Source organism: Rattus rattus, chromosome 17 (genome assembly GCF_011064425.1).
Source record: "Rattus rattus isolate New Zealand chromosome 17, Rrattus_CSIRO_v1, whole genome shotgun sequence".
Lineage (NCBI taxonomy): Eukaryota > Metazoa > Chordata > Mammalia > Rodentia > Muridae > Rattus > Rattus rattus.
In genome coordinates this window covers 16,328,120-16,344,875 of record NC_046170.1, presented here as the reverse complement: position 1 = coordinate 16,344,875, position 16,756 = coordinate 16,328,120, and the positions used below count along the sequence as shown (strand labels likewise).

Here is a 16,756-nt window from a genome sequence, read left to right as displayed (position 1 = left end):
CCTCTGCAGGCGGGGCATGTGAAGAGGGAATGTAGAGCTGTGTAGGCCAGTTCCCCCCAGACCTGAGGTCACCCTCCTCCCCACCTCATGCAGATCAAGAGTGGAGAGAATGCAGCCAACATTGCTAGTGAGCTGGCCCGCCACACTCGGGGCTCCATCTATGCTGGGGACGTGTCCTCATCGGTGAAGCTGATGGAGCAACTGCTAGATATCCTGGATGCCCAGCTCCAGGCCCTACGGCCCATTGAACGCGAGTCAGCTGGCAAGAACTACAATAAGGTGGGCCTGTATGAAGGGTCTGGCCTGTGCTGCCACCCCACAATGACCAGTGAGGGATGTGGGACCCCAGGTAGGGTTCCTAAAGAAGGTCACTGGAAGAATGATCAGTGTCTAAGCACAAGAGCTAGGGAGCGCATTGTCTTCAGTGTCCCCCTGTCACTCCCTCCATTTCTCTCTGTAGATGCACAAGCGAGAGAGAACCTGCAAGGACTATATCAAGGTGAGCCCAGGAAGGCCCAGCTCTTGGGAATGAGGGGCCTTGGCTTCCTGGGGACTTTGGGAATGGAAGGGAGAGGAGGAGACATCAAGACTGTCCCAAGGAACTAGAGGATGTGGGAGACTCAATTCTGTTGTCCCTGCTACCCACAGGCTGTGGTGGAGACAGTGGACAACCTGCTTCGGCCAGAGGCACTTGAGTCATGGAAAGATATGAATGCCACCGAACAGGTCCATACGGCTACCATGCTCCTAGATGTCTTAGAGGAAGGTGCCTTCCTGCTGGCCGACAATGTCAGAGAACCTGCTCGCTTCTTGGCTGCCAAGCAGAATGTGGGTGAGTACTGCAGCTACTCCAGGATCAGTCTCAATCTCGGGGGGTGTTGGTTCCCCAGTTCCTGGGTCTGTGGTTTTCCTGCAGGCCTTGTGGTTTAGCATGAACCCTATCTGGGGATAGACACTAATAGCATGTCACCCCTGCCCACACAGTCCTGGAGGTCACTGTCCTGAGCACAGAGGGTCAAGTGCAGGAGTTGGTGTTCCCCCAGGAGTATGCCAGTGAGAGCTCCATTCAGCTGTCCGCCAACACCATCAAGCAGAACAGCCGCAATGGTCAGTGTCCGCAGGCCTTTGTCTGTGCGTGCATGTTGCCCACTTTGTACCTAGATCTTGGCTCTATGTGGAACCCATAGTCATGGGTTTTAATCATGGTTTATCTGCCACTAGTGTGGCTATTCCAATGCTCTGCAGAGGCCTGGGTTCTGGCTCCATTTGAGATAGAGGCACAGAGAGGCTAGGCATCTGCCCAAGGGCATGCAGAAAGTAATAGTGGGACTGGAGAGATGGCTCAGAGGTTAAGAGCACTGACTGCTCTTCCAGAGCCCCTGAGTTCAAATCCCAGCAACCACATGACAGCCATCTGTAATGGGATCTGATGCCCTCTTTTGGTGCATCTGAAGACAGCTGTAGTGTACTCATATAAATAAATCTTTAAAAATTAAAAAGAAAAAAAAAGTAAAAGTAGGTCAGAGAGCCAGCCACTGTGCTGTCATTTAAACCGCCCACCAAGAGATAATGGCCTTGTGGAAATGGCTCCTGAACTACTTGACATGTGACAGCCCAGTTTCATTGTATCATGGAAGCCATGGAACCCAGACAGAGGGCTGTGGCTAAGGATGGCCGCCATATCTCCCTGTGCCCATCTTCCTCAGGTGTGGTGAAGGTTGTCTTCATTCTCTACAACAACCTGGGCCTCTTCTTGTCCACGGAGAATGCCACAGTGAAGCTGGCAGGTGAGGCAGGGACCAGTGGCCCTGGAGGTGCCTCTCTGGTGGTTAACTCACAGGTCATCGCAGCATCCATCAATAAGGAGTCCAGCCGTGTCTTCCTCATGGACCCTGTCATCTTTACTGTGGCCCACTTGGAGGTGAGCCCAGGTGTCCCCCTGAAACTCCCTGAAGTCCCAGCATCCTCTGTTCCTAGACTACATATCCCCACCATGCATTCGCCCACCTGAGAGGAAGTTTCCGCTCCCTTACTTCAGCTTGGACCATAGAGCTGGTGGTCACCTCGGTGCCCCCAAATGCTTTTCCCTGAAGCTGGTGTGAGGGTAAGAACAGAACTCTCGATTTGACCCTCTGTCCACCCCTATATAACAGGCCAAGAACCACTTCAATGCAAACTGCTCCTTCTGGAACTACTCAGAGCGCTCCATGCTGGGCTACTGGTCAACCCAGGGCTGCCGACTGGTGGAGTCCAATAAGACCCATACCACATGTGCCTGCAGCCACCTCACCAACTTCGCAGTGCTCATGGCTCACCGAGAGATCGTAAGCTGGCCAGTGCGCTGCTGTTCCGGGCAGGCCTGCTTGCTGCTGGCCTGGCTTTGCATGGCATCCTAGAGAGCACACAGCATGGGCGATGCCTACAAGGCCAGCTCATGGGCATGGGGGGCCACCAGTCTTACCTGGGGCATGAGGCCTTGCATCTGGCTCCCTCTGGCCTGAGGCACTCAGGAGAAGCAAGTTGGTATCACAAGCCTTCCAGAGCATGAGGAAGTGAGCCCGCACTGCCTGCACAGGGGTGGGGGCCAGCTTGGTGGCCGATTGGGCAGCACTGGAGGGCCTTGAGGCCCACAGCCTTGCCTGGGTCCTTGTCTTCAGCTGGCACCAGGCCAAGCCCTGAGTATACCCCCTTCTCCTGTCCCCCAGTACCAAGGCCGTATTAATGAGCTGTTGCTGTCAGTCATCACCTGGGTTGGCATTGTCATCTCCCTGGTCTGTCTGGCTATCTGCATTTCCACCTTCTGCTTCCTGCGGGGCCTGCAGACCGACCGCAACACCATCCACAAGAACCTGTGCATCAACCTCTTCCTTGCAGAGCTGCTCTTCCTGGTCGGAATAGACAAAACTCAGTATGAGGTGAGGCAAACTTGGGGCCAAGACTAAGCAGTGGACAGGGCTGCAGCTCGTGGAGCAGCCGCTTACTGAGTGCTCTTACAGGTCGCCTGCCCTATCTTTGCGGGCCTGCTGCACTACTTCTTCCTGGCCGCCTTTTCCTGGCTGTGCCTAGAGGGCGTGCACCTCTACCTCCTGCTGGTCGAGGTGTTCGAGAGCGAATATTCACGCACCAAGTACTATTACCTGGGCGGCTACTGCTTCCCAGCCCTGGTGGTAGGCATCGCAGCCGCCATTGACTACCGAAGCTACGGCACTGAGAAGGCGTGAGTCACCCCATTGTCCCTGTGCTCTCTGTCTTCTTGGTTCTTACGTGGCTGGCTTTCTTTGGGCCAGGGCGGGTGGCCAGGCTCTCAGGCATCTCTCCACTCTGGCTGTGTTTCTTTGTAGCTGCTGGCTGAGGGTGGATAACTACTTCATCTGGAGCTTCATTGGGCCCGTCTCCTTTGTTATTGTGGTGAGTGGCACTTCAAGTACTGAGGCTCTTGTCATTCAAGCTGGTCTGGACCCTAAGCCCTGGCCGGGCCCCTTGCCAGCCTTATAGGACCCTTAGTATAAAAACTGGCAGAACCACGCAGACGAGCCAGGGCATGGCTCAGTGATGAACACTTGCCCATGATGCAAAAGGCCCTCGGTTCTGTCTCTCATTGCACACACAGCCTGAAGCGCAGCTAAAACATCAGGATCACTCAGTCCGTAGTCCCTGGCTCTGCGGCCAGTGACCTGCAGTTCTAGTCCAAGCCCGTTTCATGCCAAGCCATGACCCTTGGCCTCACAGCATCAAATAACTACAGACAGTGCGCATCTTGGGCCCTGTAGGCACTGAGAAGGGGTTGGACCACAGTCTGAGCCCCCTTTCCTGTGCTCCTACCCAGGTGAACCTGGTGTTCCTCATGGTGACCCTGCACAAGATGATCCGAAGCTCATCCGTGCTCAAGCCTGACTCCAGCCGCCTTGACAACATCAAGTGAGCCGCTAACCCTAGTGAACCTCAGAGTGTCCTGAGACACTTTTATCGCTGGTTGTCCAGTGGGGTTTTCAGTGAAAGGGTATTTGTACCTGGGATGGCCCTATTTAACAGAGCCAGAGGTGCAGAGGTCCATGCAGCCTGTGCTTTCGGGCCCTCGACTGTAGTCAGTGTGAGTCTTGTCTGAGGACACCTGGGAAATAGGCCACACGGGGAGTTTTAGTGGGCTGGAAATCTAACCGAAATGATGAAGTTGGCGGGGAACAACAGGCCTTCCCAAGACCTCCTCAGCCTTAGGCTAGGTCTGTCAGACGGCACTGGAAGTCTTGGGGCTGGGTCGTCTTCCTTGGTGAATACTGTGACTGCTTGTCCTCTGGCTACTAGGTCCTGGGCACTGGGTGCCATTGCACTGCTCTTCCTGCTGGGCCTCACCTGGGCTTTCGGCCTCCTCTTCATCAACAAGGAGTCAGTAGTAATGGCTTACCTCTTCACAACCTTCAACGCCTTCCAGGGGGTCTTCATCTTTGTCTTTCACTGCGCCTTACAGAAAAAGGTGAGGGTGGTAGAGTTCTCCTTGGGGACATTCTGGATTATTAGGGGAGGGAGGCCAGGATGAGGCTTAGGTACTCCCTGGGATCCTTAGTGTGTCTCCTGGTCACCTCCCTAATATGGACCATTTGAGTCTTAATAGAGGCAGAGTGGGAGTATTCAGTCAGAAGTAAAGACAAGGGTTGGGGATTTAGCTCAGCGGTAGAGCGCTTGCCTAGCAACCGCAAGGCCCTGGGTTCGGTCCCCAGCTCCGAAAAAAAGAAAAGAAAAAAAAAAAAGACAATTCTAGAAGAATGGTGACACAGAGCAGATTCACTATAGATGTTCTTGTGGCCCTATTAGTCATGAGGCCCACCCAGCCTTGCGTGACAGACAACTGGAAGCCACAGTACAAGATTCCTACCTTAACAGTGGGAGTGTTTCTCCCTCTTCTGGCTTCGAGGGCACTGCACAAATGGTTTACATGTGTGACACAGAAAACATCCATACTTATGACACATAAGAGCCGGTGCTGCTGGCTCAGATCTCTGTGAAATCAAGGCCAGCTTGGCCCACAGAGCCAGTTCTAGGACAACCAGGACTACATAGAGAAACCTGTCTCGAAAAACAGCAAGACCACACACAAGAGGGAGAATTTTTAAAAGTCAAGGGCTGGAAAGAAGGCTCAGTGGTGAACCTGGACTGCTCCTCTAGAGGCTCTGCTCTTCCTGAGCTCCATCTCACCCGGGCTGAGGGTGTAGCTGAGTTGGCAAAATGCTTGTCTAGCTTACCTGAAGCCTGAGTTCCATCTCTAGTGTCCCATGAACTGATCATAGTGGTGCATGCCTAGAGTCCTGGCACTGGTGGGGCAGGGCAGGAGGACCAGGAGCATATATGTGTTCCCTAGGTCTGACATATGTCTAGTGCATGTTCCTTGAAGATGTGTTAAGTTGGACAATGAAGGGATAAATAGGAAAGTTGATGGTGGAAAAAAGATTATGGACCAACGTTTCAATGACCTGCCAACCACTAATAAATATATCAGTCTTTGGTCCTCCGAAGTAACCCTTTCTGAGAGTGACACTGCCGTGACTGTCACCTCTTACACAGGTGCACAAGGAGTACAGCAAGTGCCTGCGTCACTCCTACTGCTGCATCCGCTCCCCACCTGGGGGGGCTCACGGCTCCCTTAAGACCTCAGCCATGCGAAGTAACACCCGCTACTACACAGGGACCCAGGTACCCGGGCAGGGAAGGCATATCCACCAGGTCTCTCTGGGGCCGAGAGGCAGGAGTGCTCTGCCAGAGTCTCAGAAAGATCCTGGAGGGCAGAGTGGTCCTGGAGACCCCCTCACGTTTGGGCTGTGTCCCCAGAGCCGAATCCGGAGGATGTGGAATGACACCGTGAGGAAGCAGACAGAGTCGTCCTTTATGGCAGGGGACATCAACAGCACCCCCACCCTAAACCGAGGTGAGGTTCCCTGGCTCTGTGTCCTCTCAGAAGCTCCCTTCCCCAGGTCTCTGGGCTGCCTTGTAACCTTTTACCCCTCCCTTGGGCAGGTACCATGGGGAACCACCTACTGACCAACCCCGTGCTACAGCCCCGTGGGGGCACTAGCCCATACAATACACTCATTGCAGAGTCTGTGGGCTTCAATCCCTCCTCGCCCCCAGTCTTCAACTCCCCAGGTGAGGACACATAGATGCCTGGGTGCCAGGGAAGAGGAGCAAAGCCCCAGGCTGGGAGGCCCCAGGCTGGGAGGCCCAGGGCAGGTCCTAGGCCTCTGCTGAGCTCATTCTTGTCTTCTCTTCCTTTGTGGGCTGGCGTCTACAGGAAGCTACAGGGAACCTAGTAAGTACCACTGTCTCCTGGAAGCATTTCCAAAGGGGGTTGGGAAGGAGGCTAGAGCCTTCTGGAGCCTCTCATATGGACTCTACATTTGGGGTGCCTCTACCCACAGGCTCTGACATGGTGGCCAGGTGGGACCCTCAGTAGAGAATGAAAGTGAGGGAGGGTTCAAGCCTAGGGAGTGAACCTGGATACACAGGGCTCCATTTGCTGAAATTTAAGGAAAAACTCATGATCCTGGGGAATTGGTCCTAATGTACACCCTCATCAGCCCATTTCGAGTTGAGGAAGAGGAAAAGCGAGAGCAGAGGCCCTAGGCAGACCCCTTGGCTTCTTCCTTATTGCTCCCTCTGCCCTGCAGAGCACCCCTTGGGCGGCCGGGAAGCCTGTGGCATGGACACCCTGCCCCTTAATGGCAACTTCAACAACAGCTACTCCTTGCGAAGTGGTGATTTCCCTCCAGGGGATGGGGGTCCTGAGCCACCCCGAGGCCGAAACCTGGCGGATGCTGCAGCCTTTGAGAAGATGATCATCTCAGAGCTGGTGCACAACAACCTGCGGGGGGCCAGTGGGGGCGCCAAAGGTCCTCCACCAGAGCCTCCTGTGCCACCTGTGCCAGGAGTCAGTGAGGACGAGGCTGGTGGGCCCGGGGGTGCTGACCGGGCTGAGATTGAACTTCTCTACAAGGCCCTGGAGGAGCCACTGCTGCTGCCCCGGGCCCAGTCGGTGCTGTACCAGAGTGATCTGGATGAGTCGGAGAGCTGTACGGCAGAGGATGGGGCCACCAGCCGGCCCCTCTCCTCCCCTCCCGGCCGGGACTCCCTCTATGCCAGCGGGGCCAACCTGCGGGACTCGCCCTCCTACCCGGACAGCAGCCCCGAAGGGCCTAATGAGGCCCTGCCCCCTCCCCCACCTGCTCCCCCTGGGCCCCCAGAAATCTACTACACCTCTCGCCCGCCGGCCCTGGTGGCTCGGAATCCCCTACAGGGCTACTACCAGGTGCGGCGGCCCAGCCATGAGGGCTACCTGGCAGCCCCCAGCCTTGAGGGGCCAGGGCCCGATGGGGATGGGCAAATGCAGTTGGTCACTAGTCTCTGAGGGGCCTCATGGACCAGAGGCCTGGCCAGGGAGGGAATCCAGGAGGGGCTCTGGTGGGAGCAGAGACTGACGGAGGCAGTGGCTGGTGGGCCACTCTCTCCAGGTGCCCCTCTGCCTGTGGGCCCCAGTCCCCTTGGGGACTATGACCTGGGCCCCAGGTGCCAGGGTTAGTAGACAGGGTTTCCACCAGCCACAAGCCCCAGCCTCTTTAGGGGAGTGCATTGAGGAGAAGCCCCCAGGGCCCTAGGAGTGAGGGAGAAGCTGGTAGGTGTGACCAAGTCCAAAGCTCCCTCCCCTTGGAGGGAGAAAGCAAGGGATAAGGCTTCCCTAGGTGTACAGGGGTGGCCACTTTTGAGGTGGCCGAAGCCTTGCAGGATACACCCTATCTGCTGCTCACTCTTCTTGTCCACCAGAAAGGAGCAGTGGGACAGATGGACAGGGTCCTTCCATGCTACAGTTCCTTGCTTCCTGGAGACTGGGTCTTACATCCTGAGAGAGCCCAGGCCCAGGGGATGGATGGGGCTGTGAGGGCTGGTGGTTAATGGTGGAACTTTCTCTGAAGCTCCTTTCTCCCTTGCTATTGGTCCCTATCTCCCGAGCAAGCCTACCCTCAACCCCAAGAGTGCACCCAATGACCCCCTCCCTTGGGGTGACTCCTGATGAAGCACAACTCCCCGCAGGGCCCCAACCCACTGCAGTGGCCATATTTGGGCAGTTCCCAGTCCTGTGGGCTGGGCTATCTGGGGAGCAGATGTGGGGTCTGGGGCTCCCTGAGGAGTGGGTCCTGGGTTTGGATCTTTCCCTAGGGGGTCCTCTTACCCTTCTCTTCCTCCCCTATTGCTGTAAATATTTCAACAAAATGGAAAAGGAAAAAAAAAAAGACAAAAAAAAAAGTAAGAAAATCTCATCACTTGAAGCCACCGGGCACCTGCAGCCCAGGCCAGCCCGGACTTTCTCCGGAACAGAGCAGCGGCAGCCCTGGCAGCCAGGACTTCCTGTGTGTACATCCCAGCCGGGGTGGGCAGCCGTCAGAGCAGCTTTTTACACTCCAGAGACAAAACAAATCTAGAAGCAACAGCGAAACAAAGAACCTGTCCTTCCCAGCACCGGTCCTTTCACCTCTGCTCTGTCCTCCCTGCATCAGTCAGCCCTCCTGGGGCGTGTACCTCACTGCCTGCCCCAGGGCCAGAGGCCTGTCTCCCCTGCCCACTGGCCAGGAGACATCTTCACACCCAAAGATGCTTTTGCCAAGATGGCTGCACTACCCCCTTTGAGTTCCTGCTTCTTGTATATCACTTCGGGACTCATGACAGGCAGGAGGAGGCTGGTGTCCCATCCTGAAAAGGGCAAGGGAATGAGGAGGTCAGAGAGTGGGTCCTGGGGCTGAGGGTGGGATGGCAGTAGTGATGTCATTTCAGGGTGGGGGACAAAGGTGAGAGATCGCTTTTCTTAACCCACCCCTACCCCAAGCCCTCAGGCAGGTGTAGGGTGTCTGCTAAGCACCTCCAACCCAGCCTGCCCTCCCCCCAGTTTTTTGGGGGTAGAATTATCCTGTTGCCATCTTCCAGAGGTGACAGTGCACCTCTGCTGACTTCATCCTGTCTCTTCCCTGCCTCCTTCCTCACAAGTGCCATGAGTTTTCAAGCATCCTCGGGTCTCAGCTTGCTGCTGCCATGAGCTTCTTTGGGTTATGGGGGAAGGGACTCTAGGAAGGAGCTGAGGAGGTGGTGGGTGGGTGGCTGGAAGGACCCTTTTTGCTGCTAGAAAGCCCTCTCCCTTCTAAGGAGCTGGGACTGGTTTGTCCCCAATCAATGAGGGGGAAAGGGGCCAGACCAAAGATAATGGTTTGCCCCATGGAGGGGAATAGTGAAAGGCAGGGTTTATTCCATCTCAGTTTTCCTGGTAATGTTTAGCCTGCCTTGCCAGAAGAACAAGAGTGAAGTCTAAATAGGGAAGAGGACACAGGATGGGGACAGTCTGGCCAGGTGGGTGTGAAGAGTGTGTGGACTGGCTCAGCCCTGCTTAACTTCACTGGGTCTGGACCTTGCTGTGGCTGTCTGGAGTGGCTGGCCTAGGAGCCAGAGGACTTGACTCAGCCCAGGCTGAGGCCATCAGACACCAATAAAGCTGGAAGGTGTTGGGGGAAGAGCTCCTCGGGGATTGGCAGACACAGGAGTCCTGTGCCCTCTCCCTATACAGACCCTCTCCAAAGGTGGGCTATGGAGGGTAGCATGTAGTGTGGTAGGGCCTGTGGCTCCTGCTCTGGCTGGGATCGCTAGCACAGGGAGTCACTCACTCCCAGGCCTCAGAGCTACATGGCAGGTCCCCAAGTGGGGCTGGATCCACTACAATCCAGCGTAAAGCCACCCAGAGAGCCCAGGTGTCCCCTACTTTAACCAGACCTGGTGCCTTGACGCCCCCACCCCAGCGGGGACGGTACAGAGAAGGGTCTTGGTCTCCTCCTCCCTTCCTCGGGCTCCTGAATTCATTTGCTCCTAAATCTTGCTCATTCTTTTTCTCTAGGTTTTTTTCTTTTGGGTTTTCCTAGCTATCCAACTTCTTTCTTTGTGTCCTTGTTTGCTGTCTCAGTGTTCCTCTCTCATTCTCAATTTCTTAGTCCATTTGGGCCTCCTCCCTGCCCCCACACCCTACTCCCTCCCCTCCTTGGTCTCCTTTTCGATATGCCAAACCAATTTTGGGTCGAGTGCATTTAACGAGAATAAAACAAAAGGCTCATAAGAACGTTTCAGAAAAAAACAAAAAGTTTTAAAAAAATGTTGAGTCAAAAAGTCAAACAATAAAGAAATTAAGATTTCTTGAAATGAGAAAGAGTGGTGTGATTCAATTGGTGGACAAAAAATGCATGGTATATTTCCCTCAATCTCAGGAAGTCAAGCATTCCGAAGATGGATGAACATGGTATTATGGCCTGTAACTGGCATGTGGGAAGCTGAGGCAAGATTATCAGTCAAAGTCAGCCTGGGTTACACAGTGAAACCCTGTCTCAACAAAATTCAGGGGATGGGAAGATAGTTCTGTGGTAAAGAACCCTTGTTCTTGGGTTGGGGATTTAGCTCAGTGGTAGAGCGCTTGCCTAGCAAGCGCAAGGCCCTGGGTTCGGTCCCCAGCTCCGAAAAAAAGAAAAGAAAAACAACTTGTTCTTGCACAAGTCCCAACTTCTGTTCCCCTATGGTGGTTCACAACCACCTGTGACTCCAATTCTAAGGAATCCGAACCTTCTGACCTCCACAGGCATACATGTGGTTCATGTAACTTACATACAAGCAAAACACGCAGATATAATATCTAAAACAATCTTAGAACCCTCAGCAGATACCAGAACTGATGTATGCTTGTATGTGGAGTGCTTTTATACTCCTGGCCTGGCTGTTTCTTGGGTAATTTCCTCTGATCTGCAGCCATAATGCAAGGTGCACAGCTACAGTTATAAATCCACTTTACAGATGGAGATGCATACCTAGATAGACACATACACCTAGGTCTCTGGCCTGTCCACTGGGTCACATGCCCTTCTTGGCCTAGACACATAACTACAGCCAAGCATGGAAGTGTGACACAGATTCCGGCCACTCGTCTAGAATCTAATGTGGAATGAGGACAGTCATGACTACACTTGGTTGTCAACTTGACTACATCTGGAATAAACTAAAATCCAAGTTACGTTGATGGGATCATCTGAAGTGAGAAGACCTATATCTGAGCCATATCCTCTGGTGGCAGCCTATATAAAAGATATGGGGAAAAGCTTTTGCTTTCTGCCTGCCTGTCCTCACTATTACTGGTAAGTTCAGCCCTGCCCTGGTATTAGAGCTACTTCTTCAGGACTCCAGTGTATTCTGAAGTCCATTTGAGAGAGCCAGCCTTGCAGACTGAACAACTATTGGATTCTTGTCCATTAGGAAACAGCCATTGTTGAACTAGCCAGACCACAGCCTGCAAACCAATTAACTACACACACACACAAATATATGTATATATTATATGTATATGTTATATGTATATATTCGTCCCCATGTACATAATAATATTCATATTCATTCTATTAGTTCTGCTTCTCTAGAGGACCCTAATACATATTTTGGTACCAGGAGTGGTTCTAGAGCAATAGAAGTATAAGGATGAATTTTTTAAGTATCTAGAATATGCTTTCCAATTTCCTGACACCTAGTTACTGAAGCCTCTCCTAGAAACTTAGAGAACAGTAAAAATCCATGGTATGAACCATTTTACAAACTTGGAGAAACAAATGCATTTGATTATACTGGTTCACTATTGTAAGAAGCAATGCATTTATGACTATATAACATTTTTGACAATTTGTGGCAAAATAACGATGCTAGTTGGTCATCCCTAGCATCTTGGTAAATTGACAGGAAAACATGATAAAATTAACTAGCTTCTAGCATCAGAGAATACGGTGGTGAAGGACAACAATGAACTCATCAATAAAACTGAAGGCATAAACAGCCGAAATGTCTCAGTGTCAAAGCAGGAGGGGGTGAGGATCCTTAGATGTGGTAAGGTGAAACCTTGTGTCAAAGAAGCAGGCTGGCAGGGAAGGAGAGATGGCACAGTGGGGACTAGCACTCATTACCCTTGCACGGGGTCAGTTTTTAGCACCCAACAGCTCACAGCTGTTGTAGTTCCATTTCCGGAGGATTCAGCACCCTCATCCTTCCTCTCTAGGCACCAGACACACAAAGTAATATATAGACATATATACAGGTAAAATACCCATCACACGCTCTCTCTCTCTCTCTCTCTCTCTCTCTCTCTCTCTCTCTCTCTGTGTTGTGTGTGTGTCTGTCTGTCTCTGTCTCTGTCTCTCTGTCTCTGTCTCTCTCTCTCTCACACACACACACACACACACACACACACACACACACACACACACACACACGACTGTTGCGATGGCTCAGTGGACAACAGCACTTGCCTGATAGCCTGAATTGGATCCTCGAGAATCAATTTCTACAATTTGTCCTCTGTCCAGGGGCTGGAAAGATGGGTTGGGATATAAGAATACTTGCTGCTGCTCTTGCAAAGGACCCTGGTTCAGTTCTCAGCACCCACAAGACAGCTCACAGTCACCTGAAACTCCCATTTGCGAGAGATCTGATACGCTCTTCTGGCCTTTGTATACCAAGCCTGCTACACTCATACATATACAATAATGTTTTAAAAGTAACTAATAAATGCAATAAATATGAGAAAACTAAGGCACAGAGAGGATGTAAGTAGCCTATTGGACTATCAAGCTGTAGATCCAGAGTAGACAAGTAAGAAAGACCATATTGATAAAGTGGTCTGAGGAACCTTCTGAGAACAATTGAGTTGATTCCTAATTGTGGGTATGAGGCAGCAATGATTACCAGAGAAAACATACTCTATGCACAGGGAACAGTAAGCAGGTAATCAGACTGGTGTATTGAAAGAGAAGAAATAAAGTCGGCAAGGTTTTGAGTAGTAACAGGAGACCAGAAGATGAGGTCAGTGAGGTTAGACAGGGCCACCTTAAAGTGCCTCTTGACCCACAGTAAAGATCTTAGGTTTCACTCTAGGTGGGATAGGCCTTTGAAGGTTTTTTTTTAATTAAAGATTTATTTATTTATTATATATGAGTACACTGCAGGTTTCTTCAGACACACCAGAAGAGGGCATCAGATCTCATTACAGATGGTTGTGAGCCACTATGTGGTTGCTGGGATTTGAACTCAGAACCTCTGGAAGAGCAGTCAGTGCTCTTAACCACTGAGCCATCTCTCCAGCCTGAAGTTTTTAAGCAGAATAAAAACATGATCTAGTTTATGACAGAAGATCATTCAGTTAGCTGTACCAAGAATGAAATGGGCAGACTTGCTTTATAAGCACCAGACTATTGTGGCTGAGAAGCTCTGCTGGGGTCTGAGAGGAGGGGCAAAGGGACAGAGTAGTCCATGCAAAAGGAGAGGAACTTGGCTTATGTCTAGGACATACATGGCAACTTCATCATTAAACTGATCTTATTTTCTGAGACAATGCATTACTATATAGTCCAGACTGGCCTCAAAATTGTGCACAACCCTATCTTTCCTCCCAAGTGCTCAGACCTAACTACTTCATTTCAGTATTGGAGCTAACCCCACCTTTTCCCTGAAATAGGGTTTCTCTGTGTAGCCCTGGCTGCCCTGGAACTTGCTCTGTAGATGAGGCTGGCTTCAAACTCAGAGATCTGCCTGCACGTGCCTCCTCCTGAGTGTTGCAAATAGAGGTGAGCACCATCACCCACGAACAAACCAACTGACTGGCTGATAGGCGGGCTTTTAAGTATGTAGTTGTTTTAGTTAACTTTTCTGTTGCCGGGAAACACAAAAAAGGCAATTATGAAAGAAAGTTTAATTTTGGCTTAGAGTTCATGATGGTGGAAACAACAGCATGGTGGCAAGAACAGCCGAGAACTGACATCTTGAGTCACAAGCAGGAGTCAGAAAACACAAAGGGAATTCTGCTAGACTTCTGAGACCTCAGAAAGCCTGTGACACACCTCCTCCAAAAAGACCATACATCCTACTTCTTTTTTTTTAAATCTTCATTTATTTATTTTTTTTTTTTTCTTTTTTTCGGAGCTGGGGACCGAACCCAGGGCCTTGCGCTTGCTATGCAAGTGCTCTACCACTGAGCCAAATCCCCAACACCCATTTATTTATTTTATTTAATTTTTAAGGCAGAGTCTCACTATATAGAGCAGGTTGCTCTTTGTGTGTGTGTGTGTGTGTGTGTGTGTGTGTGTGTGTTCTTTTTTTTTTTTTTTCGGAGCTGGGGACCGAACCCAGGGCCTTGCGCTTGCTAGGCAAGTGCTCTACTACTGAGCTAAATCCCCAACCCCTACATCCTACTTCTTAAACAGTTTTACCATCTGGGGAGCAGGCATTCAAACATACAAGCCTATCGGAGCCATTCTCATTTGAACCACCATAGTTGGGAACAGTTGGGATTGAAGTACATGAACCCATAGTTTCTTTTTCCTTTTTTGTTCTTTGAGTGGCGCGGGACTGTGTAGAGCTGGTTGTCCTGGAACTCACTGTGTCAGGGGTTCCTCAAACTCCCAGAGATCCTTCTGCTTCTGCCTCTTGAATGCTGAGATTAAAGGAGCATGCCACTACACCCTGCTATTTTTCTAAAGATTCGTTTATTGTTTTATTTGTATGTACTATTGAGTGTTTTGCTTGGCTATATGTATGCACAATACATGGCTGCCTAGTGTATTCAATGGTCAGAGGAGGGTTTTGGATCCCCTGGAACTGAAGCTATGGACGATTGTGAGCTGCTATGCCAAGTGTAGGCTGAGAGGTGAACTTGGTTCCTCTGCAAGAGCTGTATGAGGCGGGTTTTTGTTGTTGTTGTTGTTTTGTTTGTTTTGGGTTTTGTTTTATTGGGTTTTTGTTGTTTTGTTTTTGTTGTTGTTCTTCAGACAGGGTTTCTCTATGTAATCTGGCTGTCCTAGAACTCAATCTGTAGACCAGGCTGGTCTCAAACTCACAGAGATCTGCCTGCCTACCTCTGTCTCCTGAGTCCTGGAGTTAAAAGTGTGTGTGTGCCCCCACCATCGGTGCATTATGTGTTCTTAATTACTAAATAATTGAAAACTCGTTAAATAATAAGAAAAACATTAAATATAAACATATATACATATACACACATACATACATATATACTCAAAGCACTGAGCCACCTCTCTAGCCCTCAAATTCCTCATGTACTCACAAGGGTGGCCTTGAACTCCTAACCTGTCTCCCAAGTGCTGAAATTACTGGCTTACATTTTCGACTATACATTTTCTGAAATCTAAAGATCAGATCCCTCCTTCAAATCAAAGTACACAGTCCTGTGTTAGGTTACAGATGTGTTTGAAATGTGAAACACATACAGAATCCAGAAGACTTCTCTCAAAGTAAAAGGATACAGGATAAATCATTAGTGTTTTTATAATGGTCACGTTTGAAATGATTATTTTTGTTCTATTGGGTTAAGTGTACTATTAAAAATCACTTTCATTGCTTCTTGGCCTTTTTGCATTGGCCAAGTGTGAAAACTAATTTATTTACTTCCAAACTCACTGTGTAGACCAGGCTGACCCACATAAGTCTGCCTACCTCTTGAGTCCTGAGATTAATGGCATGCATCTACCTCTTCTTTTTTTTTTTTTTTTTTTTTTGGTTTTTTTTTTCGGGGCTGGGGATTGAACCCGGGGGCTTGCGCTTCCTAGGCAAGCGCCCTACCATTTAGCTAAATCCCCAACACCCTTATTTTATTTTTTAAAAAGATTTGTTGGGGCGGCTGGAGAGATGACTCAGTGGTTAAGAGCACTGACTGCTCCTCCAGAGGCCCTGAATTCAATTCCCAGCAACCACATGGTGGCTCACAACCATCTGTAAGGGGGATCTGATGCCCTCTTCTGGTGTGTCTGAAGACACCTGCAGTGTACTTATAAAATAACTAGTAAATAAATGTGATTGGAGACAGGGTATCTCTGTGTAGCCCTGGCTGTCCTAGAAGGGGCCTCAAACTCAAAGGCCCACCCACCTCTGCTTTCTGTGTGCTGGGATAAAAGGCCTGTGCCACCAAGCCCGGCCACACACACACACACACACACACACACACACATCATCATCATCATCATCATCATCATCATCATCATCATCATCATCATCGCTGCGCCATTTTGTCTCAGGGGTGATCCAAAGGTTCTCAACGGTCTTTTACAAAGGCAGGAACCCCTCAGGGTAGTCCCCGGAAACGCTCACCTGCTGACAGCCGCCTAAAGGCCTAAGTCACTTTTTCCTCCTTAATGCTTTTCACTGTGAGGGCGTGCGATTTCCACAGCGCTCCAGCCCAGCTTTCCTCATGCCCACCACATTAGCCAATCACATCTCAGAAACCCACTAAGCCCCGCCCTCTATCGACAGTCAATCACTGGGAGTGCAAGTACCGTCCCCCTCTGCGCGTTTTAGTGAGAGTCGCGCGCCACCGTTCGGCCGTTGGTGGCGCTGCTCTCTGTGAGGTGCGTCTACCGGAAAAGCGGAACGAGGGGAGGGTCATGCTGGTGCGGTAACCCTTGGGATTGGACAAGAGAAGTTCCGCGCTCTAACTCCGCCCACCCGTACAAGCTATCGAGTCGGAGACTCTAGGGATTGGTTCCCGATAGACCTTTACGACGCTAAGAGATTATCGTTCCGCCTCCTGTAGACCGTGAAGAGGGAGCGTCTCTGATTGGTCTGTGGGTCCAGGCGCGCGCCGGAAGACGCCCCAGGATTGGCTGACGGCTCGCGCCGTCATAGATCCTTAGCGGCGATTGGCTGGAGG

General features: G+C 50.9%; 1 protein-coding gene across 11 annotated transcripts in view; it reads left to right on the top strand.

Annotated features, from left to right (window-relative positions):
• The window catches only part of Adgrl1 (adhesion G protein-coupled receptor L1), a 41,621-nt gene extending 31,406 nt beyond the window's left edge, over window positions 1-10,215 (top strand). For 7 of the 11 annotated variants that reach the window (XM_032888102.1, XM_032888104.1, XM_032888097.1 and 4 more), the window contains 16 exons: window positions 94-279; window positions 461-499; window positions 649-832; window positions 985-1,107; window positions 1,707-1,921; window positions 2,154-2,324; window positions 2,706-2,915; window positions 2,997-3,217; window positions 3,342-3,408; window positions 3,827-3,918; window positions 4,303-4,471; window positions 5,557-5,685; window positions 5,821-5,917; window positions 6,007-6,135; window positions 6,281-6,298; window positions 6,657-10,215. In XM_032888102.1, coding sequence (XP_032743993.1) covers window positions 94-279; window positions 461-499; window positions 649-832; window positions 985-1,107; window positions 1,707-1,921; window positions 2,154-2,324; window positions 2,706-2,915; window positions 2,997-3,217; window positions 3,342-3,408; window positions 3,827-3,918; window positions 4,303-4,471; window positions 5,557-5,685; window positions 5,821-5,917; window positions 6,007-6,135; window positions 6,281-6,298; window positions 6,657-7,393 — 2,787 coding nt within the window. In that variant the 3' untranslated portion in view covers window positions 7,394-10,215. Of the gene's footprint in view, window positions 1-93; window positions 280-460; window positions 500-648; window positions 833-984; window positions 1,108-1,706; window positions 1,922-2,153; window positions 2,325-2,705; window positions 2,916-2,996; window positions 3,218-3,341; window positions 3,409-3,826; window positions 3,919-4,302; window positions 4,472-5,556; window positions 5,918-6,006; window positions 6,136-6,280; window positions 6,299-6,656 lie in introns of all 11 variants that reach the window. The other 4 variants (XM_032888101.1, XM_032888100.1, XM_032888096.1 and 1 more) reach the window with 1 other exon arrangement.
• Window positions 10,216-16,756: the final 6,541 nt, after the last annotated feature.